The sequence below is a fragment of the Brassica oleracea genome, chromosome C4 (assembly GCF_000695525.1).
Source record: "Brassica oleracea var. oleracea cultivar TO1000 chromosome C4, BOL, whole genome shotgun sequence".
Lineage (NCBI taxonomy): Eukaryota > Viridiplantae > Streptophyta > Magnoliopsida > Brassicales > Brassicaceae > Brassica > Brassica oleracea.
Genome location: NC_027751.1, coordinates 46109418 through 46119505, shown reverse-complemented (window position 1 = coordinate 46119505; position 10088 = coordinate 46109418). Strand labels below are relative to the sequence as shown.

The 10088-nt window shown below is 33.7% G+C and overlaps 2 protein-coding genes across 2 annotated transcripts; both read left to right on the top strand.

Annotated features, from left to right (window-relative positions):
• The first annotated feature begins 4498 nt into the window (after positions 1-4498).
• On the top strand, positions 4499-6306 carry LOC106339428 (peptidyl-prolyl cis-trans isomerase CYP19-1-like). The gene is made up of 3 exons (XM_013778229.1): positions 4499-4650; positions 4741-5558; positions 6260-6306. Exons 1-2 carry the CDS (start codon positions 4597-4599, stop codon positions 5521-5523), a joined length of 837 nt encoding a protein of 278 aa, XP_013633683.1. The 5' UTR covers positions 4499-4596; the 3' UTR covers positions 5524-5558; positions 6260-6306.
• A 2142-nt stretch (positions 6307-8448) lies between these two features.
• On the top strand, positions 8449-9057 carry LOC106339042. Its single transcript, XM_013777872.1, has one exon. It carries the CDS (start codon positions 8449-8451, stop codon positions 9055-9057), a length of 609 nt encoding a protein of 202 aa, XP_013633326.1.
• Positions 9058-10088: the final 1031 nt, after the last annotated feature.

The window sequence follows — 10088 nt, the reverse complement described above, 5'->3', positions numbered from 1 at the left end:
CATAATCAACTAGACGTGATTTATCATCTAACATCGATAACTCATTAAATTTTATCAGTCTCAAGGAGACAAGATATAAGTATAATCTTCTTTAATTTTTTTTCTCAATCATGTGTCTGCTGGACAACATTACTTGTGAAAAATAATATTTTTCAATATAGATGCATCATTAAAAATTTCTTCGAGAAATTTTGCTTTTAAACTTAACATCCAACATAGTTGAACTTTATTTACAGACTTCATGTCTTGTAATCTTTAGATGCATAAATATAATGAGCTATAGATAATCACATTCTGGTGATAATATCTTTCTTTGGATTGTTTTCCAAAACTTATACATATTTTAAAATCAAGCCTTAAACTTAAAACCCCCATATATAAAATGGTAATGAAATATGATCTTCATACCAACTTTTATGCAAATTACTTTATCTAATCATACTTTACTCAACCTTGTATATAAAGCATGGAAAATAAGAAAATACTTATCTTTTATGGGTTCCAACTTTTCATGTTTCTCGACATCTCACATGGTATCTTCACTTTTACAAAGATTAAATAATCCTGAAATACTTAAAATTTGCTCATATAAATATGGCTATTATGTTAGTAACAATCAATTTGATTTCAAAATTGAGTCTATACCAAGACTACTAGTGATTCATAATTTACTAAAAAATATCTAAATCTATATATAATATCAAAGAACTATAGATAAATTGATATTTAACAATGACTCGATAACTCAATCATTTTTTTTTTGAGCAGTTTAAAAAAAAGAATAAACCAATTCAACCACGTACTACTCTTAGCAACCAGAATACATATACTAAATCATATGGCTTTTAAGAGCATAAAATATTCGATTCTCATCAAACAGAGAGGTGGGTTTAGCACACTCACGAGATATAGTCTCAACGAAAGCAAGACGAAACGCTTAGGGTTTAGCATACTCACAACTAGGGTTTTTAAGATTTTGCTATGTGGCTAAGGTTTTAAATAACAATACTAATAAAAGCTAATAACAATGTTGATAAAAATATGCAGCCGTATGGTTTCAAACGTAAAAAGTCTAATAATAATATGGGATGCAGCCATAAAATTAAACCATCAAACATATGACTCGATGACATACCACATGTTAAGCATTTAGAACATCGAACAATATGCTTTTTTTTCTTCTTAAATTATATGCAAAAGGTTGAGAAATAATCATGGTGTCAAGTAAAGACAAACGATATGAATATGCAGCTATATTCAATAAAAATATTTAAGATAGCTATTGGTTATGACTATACGCAACTATATAAAATAACAATAATATGAATCCATATGTAAGAACAATAGCGTATGATGACAAATTGCAGCCGTAATGAAGCAATTACTCAAGTGTATTCAAACATTATTATCGAGATTGAGTTTAGCTTATAACGTCGATATGATCTCATCAGATACAATGATTTTCATTCCTTGAAACAAGGTCGAATCAATCTGGTCGACTAAGAACTTATAAACTCAATCAATTAAGTATGCGTATGAACTATGAATCCACTCTTACAAACCATGAATTGATAATAAACTTGATTTGAAGAAAGATTCAACATAAACTAAAAATATATCAGAATAAAGGTTTATACCCTATTAACTCAAGATCGCTAGAGCTTCGTGCTGATAACGTGTTATAAGTAGAGAAGAGAGAAAGAGGAATTGATGTGTATTATTCCATGAGTAATGAGTCCTTTATATAGGATTACAATAGCTTGTGGACGATGCCACTTGGAGAACAAGTAAAGCTTGGAGAACAAGTATATTTAAGACTTGCCATAATGACATCACCATAATATTCATAACAGGTTGTATTAAAGCAAAAACATTAAACATCTACTTACAAAAATTTATAATTAGACCATTACATTTATTTGAATCTCAGTAATTTCTACTTAAATTAACTATATATTAAATATATGCCTTATCCTATCAAATTATTAAGCACAATAGTAAAATCGATTTTAGTCCTAATAGAGCCACCATTTTCTGATAACTAAATAACTGAATTTGGCATATACTATTTAATACACCTGTAAAGATTAGTTACTTAAATTTTAGTATTTAACATTCTAGTATATCATGCAAAACCCGTAAAGATTAGATACTTATATTTAGTGTTCATATAAATTGAATTAATTAGTTTCAAAAATAAATAATTGTTGATAAAAAAAAGTTTCAAAAATAATTGATTATTTAATTAATTCCTCAATTTTAGGCAATATGTATATTTAATAATAATTAAGTTAGATTTAATTTAAATAATAGGAAATGTAGTTAAATGTAATGGTTTAACCTAGGCTATTCGTTAGTAGATAAAAAAAAATTTGTTTTAATTGCATTGATAATTCATAAAATTGTAGATTCTTATACAATCTATAATAAAAGTTATCCTGTAAAGCTTTTTCTCTTATTCTTCTTACTAATTTTTTTAAAACAAAATTGAGGTTTGTCGATTGGAATCCACAAACATTTTTACAAATGGAAAATTTGGGGATTAATCAGAGATTAGGTTGAATATTTTAAAAAAAATCTAATAGTTTAGGTTATTTAATGTTTGAAGAAAATATTTCTAATAATTTCTGATGGTCCAGTGTAGGAATGTTAATAATGGGTAAAAATCCATAGGGTACCCTAAGTCCTATTAAAATCTAAAACCCAAAACCCGTATGTTCAGTTTCCAAATTTCGCGGGTTTATTTTGGGTGGTTCTTGGTTTATAAATTATCCGATCGGGTTTTACCTTCTTGGTTTCGGGAACCCTATGGCCTTTTTTAAAAAAATGTATTGTTAGTTTAAACGATTCACTTAATGTCTTATCTTTTGTTCGGACAAGTGGATTCGCCGAGAATCTTGGATTGGATATTCTGTTTACCACGTTTCTTGGAATTGAACCATATCTTTTCGCTCTATTTTTATTTTTCTTAATTTTTGTTTGATTTTTTTTTTTTGATTAATCTTAGTAAGTGCGTGGATGTTTGTTTACATGGTTTAGTTCAAATAACTCATATCAACAACAAACAAAAAGATTGTTAACAAACCCATTTTTTTTATATAAAGCTAACATGTTAAGTTTAATTGAATAAGCAGAAAAACTTTAGAAAAAAGATTATTGACAAAAAAATTCGAATACCCGCGGGTAAACCTAAAATTCTACCGGTTTTTCGTGGGTTACCCTAATGATACCGAATTTTTTTCGGGTTTTCTAGTTTAAGGTATTTTTGGGCGGGTTTGATTCGGGTTCGGGCCGGATAGAGTTATTTTACCCATGACAACATCCCTAGTCCAGTGGTACTGAAGCGTCACTCCACTTTACATGAGTTCAACCCGAGTGGAGCTCGTTTTTGTTCCATTTTAAGATTTTTTTTTCTTTTAATGTAGGGTAACATGGTAATTCGCTTCGTCATCCCTAATAATTTTCTCCAGATCTTACGATCTCTACTGCACTTCCATAGCGGTAATAAAGATATTTTCACGTAATTCATCGAAATTACATCTTTTTATGTTTTAACTCATAATATATATCATCTAATATAGAATTTTACCTGAAACCTGAAAGTAAAACTGAAAACTCAAACCCAAAACAAACAAAAAAAGAATATCTATAATACCAAAAATATATTCGAAATACTCAAATATACTAATATACTCAAAACATTTCATGTACTTTGGGTATCCGAGTCTTGAGTAGGATCCGTACTAAAGCAAGATATGTTGGTCCGAAAAATATCCAATATATACATTTTCTTGGACCTGGATCCGATCAATTTTTTTTATTTGAATAAATGCCTAGGCTTAAGAGAGAGAGTTATATAAAAATGTATATACAAAATCTCAAATAAAGTAATTCATAAGTCATATAATTTTAAACAGATTCTCTTCTCGATATAATACGATTTTGTAACATAGTAATGTACAACAATCCCAAAATACTAATTCATATCAAACTTTATCTATAATCCAAAGCCCGTGCTTTCTAAGGCGGGTCAAAAACTAGTTTATTTTATAGATGATGTATGAGCTATTATCATATTTTAAAAAAATTTACCGAAAAGAAATATTAATATTAAATGTAATATATGAATTATTACGATATTCTAACAAGTTTGCCAAAAATATAAATCAACATTAAATGAAATTATCCATGTCATATTTTTCCGGAAGCCATGTCATCAATTTCAGTAGTCATGTCATATTTGTTTTGTGAAACTAGTTGTAGAAATGATGGCAAAATCACTTCGCAAATATAGTATAGAGAATCGATGATATATTTTAATAATTAAAAAAAGCATAAAAGTTTTTTAAAAAAAAAGGAGTGACACGGTTCAGTAAATATTTTCAAAATAGAAGCAGTCATATTAGATTTAACGCTAGTGAGATTCGATTTAACCACAGTTAACCTAAAATACAGTTTAAAAAATCTATATATAACGGCCGACGATCTTCCTTCACTTTACTATTTATTTTCATTGGAACTATATGTTCTCTGTCTCTCGATAACTCCTCCCAGCCCCAGGAAACCTATAAAATTTCTTAGATCCAAACTCAGAGAATGGCCGGTGGATTTACCATCAACATAAACATTCCGGCTGGTGAAGGATTTACCATTAGCATTAACCCAAACTCTGCTCCAGCGGGATCCGGGGTAGGGGCTGCCTTTGGCCGAATTCAACCTCCGGCTGGTGAAGGACTTAACATTAGCATTAACCCAAACTCTGCTCCAGCGGGATCCGGGGTAGGGGCTGCCTTTGGCCGAATTCAACCTCCGGCTGGTGAAGGACTTAACATTAGCATTAACCCAAACTCTGCTCCAGCGGGATCCGGGGTAGGGGCTGCCTTTGGCCGAATTCAACCTCCGGCTGGTGAAGGACTTAACATTAGCATTAACCCAAACTCTGCTCCAGCTGGTAATCTATGTGCGAATCCGTCCTCTCAAAAGCCCCTAGAATGCTCTCCAGGAAAGGCTAACCCTAAGGTTTTCTTTGATATGGCGGTGCGCGGCAAAGCTGTTGGTCGGATCGTGATGGAGCTCTTTGCCGACACGACCCCACGGACGGCAGAGAATTTCCGCGCCCTCTGTACAGGCGAGAAAGGCATGGGGAAGAAGGGTAAGCCACTCCATTACAAAGGATCAATCATCCACCATATGTGCCCCGATTATATCATTGGCGGAGGAGATTTCACTGACGAAAGGAAAGGATGCGGAGGCGAATCAATCTACGCCGGAGGTTTTGTCGAGGATGAGAACTTCATCAAAAAGCACACCGGTCCGGGTATCCTCTCCATGAACAACGGTGGTCCTGACACCAACCAATCTCAGTTTTTGATCTCCTTGACCGAGAACTGGGAACTCGACGATGTACACGTCGTCTTCGGCCAAGTTGTTGAAGGATTGGATGTGGTCAGGATCATATCACACGAACCTCGTAGGGACAAGCTTTCCAAGCCCGTGGTGATCGACTGCGGTCAGATTAAATAGATCTGATAGAGATATTTTCCAACTACAATGGTTGCTTCCTTTTGATGTTTGGTGCGTTTTTAATTTTGTTACTCTTGTTTTTTTATCTTTTTTCTTGAATTTAGATTGGCTACCATTGAATAATGATTACAACCATCATCAGTTTATCATGTTTGCTATTGCAGAAACATATTAAAAAAAAAAAAAAATTCTGTGCAACCGTATTTTATCATGTATATTCTTATTAGAATTTGACATTAGTCATTGATTTCTAAGAGATTCTTGTTCTCATGTTCCGTTTGCCTAAAACAAAGTAACTAAGCCGGCTGCCATATGCAGATGATAGGATATTATAGTCCATAATAGGTCTAGGAAAAAAAAACAGAATCGAAGACCCAAACCCAAATAAATATGAAATACCCGAAACCCGAACTAAACCAAAATCTGAATGTTTATTATATTTCTATATCCAAAATAATCAAAGCTAAACCGAACAGAGAATCAAATGAATATCCAAATACATAAAAAAATTTGTTAATTTTATATACACATATATCTAAATATATCTACACCCTTCAAAACTCTATTAAAAGTATCCAAAAGTTTTTGAATTTTTTATATTAAAAAGCATTTGAACCACCCGAAATTGTCCGAAAATATCTGAATATTTATATCCAAAAACTCTAAAATAAGTTATCTAACTTTTTTTAATTGAATCATCTTTATTATTCAATAAATTTCCCAAATAGTTGATAATTTGCTTGCTTTGTGTCCTTTTGATGTTTGGTGCGTTTTTATTTTTTTGTTACTCTTGTTTTTATCTTTTTCTTGAATTTAAATTGGCTACCATTAAATAATGATAACCATCATCAGTTTATCATGTTGTTTCCTATTGGAGAAACATATTAAAAAAAAAATCTGCTTTAAGATATTCTTATTAGAATTTGGAAACATTAGCCATTGATTTCTAAGAGATTCTTGTTGTCATGTTCCGTTTGCCTAAAATAAAGTAACTAGAGCCGGCTGCTATATGCAGATGATAGATATTATAGTCCGTAAGACCATCTCCCTCTAAAATAGAGGAAAAAATAGAGATGGCGTTTTTGCTCAAATGTGTTCCTCTATAATCGAGAAATACCATTTTTGTCCCTAAATATAAAGGAAAAAATTGCATTCATCTATTTATAGAGCCAAATATAGCATTCCTCTATTATAGAGGAGCACATTGGAGCAAAAACACCATCTTTATTTTTTATTATATTTTAGAGATGTCTATTATAAAGATGGGTTGGAGATGCTCTAATAGGTCTAGGGAAAAAACAGAATCCAAGACCCAAACCCAAATGAATCTGAAATACACTAAACCGGAACTAAACTAAAATCTGAATGTTTATTATATTTCTATATCCAAAATAATCAGAATCATATGAATATCCAAATACATAAAATTTTTGTTAATTTTATATACAAATATATATATACACTTCAAAACTCTATTAAAAATATCCAAAAGTTTTTGAATTTTTTTTATTAAAAAGCATTTGAACCACCCGAAATTTTCCGAAAATATCTGAATATTTATATCCAAAAAAATATAAAATAAGTTATCTAACTTTTTTTAATTGAATCATCTTAATTATTCAATAAATTTCCCAAATAGTTGATAATTTACTTCTCTTAATCCAAGCGTCGTCTCCTTCTCTAACGATTTTTTCATTCAATGCATCTCTCATTACTTCTTTTGATCTTTTGAGTGAATCTATAACTATAAATAGGTAAGTCTCATCCCATGAAATTCATCAGTTCAATCCTCTCAATCTTTAGTTTTGTTAACTTAGTTTCATCAATAAGAATGGCTAACACACTTCTATTTTCAACGATTTTAAGGCTGTTGGTCGAGTACCGAGTATTTGCTGCCGTTAGAGACTGGACCACACTTGAGATCGGTTTTGGTTGAGTAAAGACGGGAACAGGAGATTGAACGGAAGAAAGCAGAATTGAGAACGTCGGAGACGGTGTCGAGAGGGTTGTAGAGTGCAGGATGGGGAGAGTCATGGTGGATCAGCTGGAGTGTTAGGTTTGGCAAGTGAGCCCGAGACATATTGTGCCAGGGCACTTGAAAGATTCTTCCATTGCTAACAAGAGTCTACCGAGAAGAGAGTCTGTGAGAAGCTAGGTTGCATGGAAACAGAAACGGATACGCGAAACGAAACGAAACGAAACGTGGAAACGTGATTTTCGATTTTTTTTTGCTTTGGAAACGTTTAGAAACGTCTATAAATACACACACACACACACATATATATACACATATGTAACTGATTAATATTTGCATTCATTTTTATTATGTTTAGTATATCTTAGAACACAAATAAACAAATAGCCATTTTGTTCAATCATACGAAAATAAAATAAGATGTCATTAAACATCAGAACCATATAAAATATTCAAAATAACAAAAATTCAATACTTAAATATTAAATATAGTTTAACTAAAATAAAAATCATAACAACAAGTAATAACCAATTGGAAAGTTCTGGCATTTCTAGAACAGAAACGCGAGTATCCAAAATAGAAACGCAAGTTTCCACTAAGTTTCCAAACTGAGATTTTTAAGAAACGAGCTTCCAATGCGTTTCCGCGAGTTTCCGAAAGATTTCGATTCCGAAACGTTTTCGAAACATGAAACGGACCTTCAACCGAGTTTTCATGTAACATAGGTGAGAAGGGTTGGCTTTGTGAGGACTTTGTTGATTGGTAATTACGATAGTTACACATTCAATATACATCAGGCACAGGCACTCAGTACTATCAATGGATGTACCTTATTATCCTTCTCTTTGTCACTCTCTATACATAGATTCTGTGTGTGTTTTTGGTAATATATTTTTCAAAAAATAAAAAACTGTATGTAATATATGTGTGGGTACTGGGTATCGAGAACATGGTTTTGATGGCGCGAGAAGAAATCAAAAACTCAGATCAGATTTGGTTTCTTGACTCCGGAGGCAACAACCACATGACAGGAGAAAGACAATGGTTCAGCGATCTAGATGAGAGTTACAAGTATTCAGTGAAGGTGGGAGACAACTTAAAGATGGCAGTAGTGGGGAAAGGAAATGTTAGGTTGGAGATTGAAGGCGTTTCACACATAATCACAAGTGTGTACTACAACCCTGAGCTCAAGAACAATCTTATCAGTGTGGGTCAGCTAGTGGAAAAGGGGATCGCAGTGCTCTTTCAAGATCAAGAGTGTGGGCTATACCATATAGAGAAGGGTCTGATCTTGAGTTCTGCCATGACAATCAATAGGATGTTTGTTATCAATGCAAGGATGATGGCTCAAGAACCTATGTGCTTCAAGACATCGTCAGAAGACACAACTCACCTGTGGCATTGTCGGAATGGGCACTTGATTTACAGTGGATTGAAAACACTGAAGCCTGGAAACATGGTCAGACGGTTACCACAGTTGACAGCACCTACCAAGCTGTGCAAGGATTGCATAACGGGGAAGCAGCAGAGAGAGATCATTCCAAAAAGGAGCAATTAGAGAGCTTCACAAATCCTCCAGCTTGTTCACTCGGACTTTTGTGGGCCAATAACTCCAAAATCCAGTAGTGAAATGAGGTACATCATCACTTTCATAGATGACTTCTCAAGAAAGTGTTGGGTTGATTTTCTTTCAGAAAAATCTCAAGCTCTCGATGCATTTAAGAAGTTCAAGGCGCTGGTGGAGAGAGAGACATGCCTTCTGATCAAGTGCTTGAGATCAGACAGAGGGGGAGAATACAACTCAAGTGAGTTCAAGGAGTTGTGTGATGGCTATGGAATTCAAAGACAGCTCACTGCAGCTTACACACCCCAATAAAATGGGATAGCAAAGAGGAAGAACAGAAGCATACTGAACATGGTTAGGAGTGTGCTGAGTGGAAAGAAAGTTCCAAAGATCTTCTGGCCAGAAGCAACTATGTGGTGTGTTCATGTTCTGAATCGAAGTCCCGCTGCAGCAGTGGAAGGAATGACGCTAGAAGAAGCATGGAGTAGGACTAGACCTCTTGTGTCTCACTTCAGACTGTTCGGGAGTATAGCACACACACACATACCTAAAGAGAAGCGAAAGAATCTAGATGACAAGAGCATCAAATGTGTGGTGTTTGGATTGAGTGAAGAATCTAAAGCGTACCAGCTATACGATCCAATGGGAGGCAAAATCATCATTAGTAGAGATGTGGTGTTTGAGGAAGATGAAGAATGGGAATGGAAGAATGAATCTGGAGGTGAGTCAAACAAACTTACATGGAATGAGGAAGCTGATACTGAAGAAGCAAAAGAAACCGAGACAGAACAAGAAAACAGAGGTGGTGACAATGAAGGAAGCAGTTCGAAATGGCTGATCCAACCAGTGGAGAGGGAAGACGCAGAAAGCCTCCCACATGGATGCAAGAATATGTCAGTGGAGAAAATCTGTCAGAAGAAGAAGAAGAAGGGCTGGAAAACTTTGTCATGTTCACTTTAATCAATGATCCATCCTGTTTTGAAGAAGCAATAGTGGAAAACAGGTGGAGGGAGGTAAAGGATCAA

Bases quoted from the DNA above. Each gene is read 5' to 3' on its own strand.
- LOC106339428 (XM_013778229.1), top strand. From the start codon at position 4,597: ATGGCCGGTGGATTTACCATCAACATAAACATTCCGGCTGGTGAAGGA. The intron at 4,651-4,740 runs ATTAGCATTAAC...GAAGGACTTAAC, and splicing joins CGGCTGGTGAAGGATTTACC to ATTAGCATTAACCCAAACTC.
- LOC106339042 (XM_013777872.1), top strand. From the start codon at position 8,449: ATGGTTTTGATGGCGCGAGAAGAAATCAAAAACTCAGATCAGATTTGG.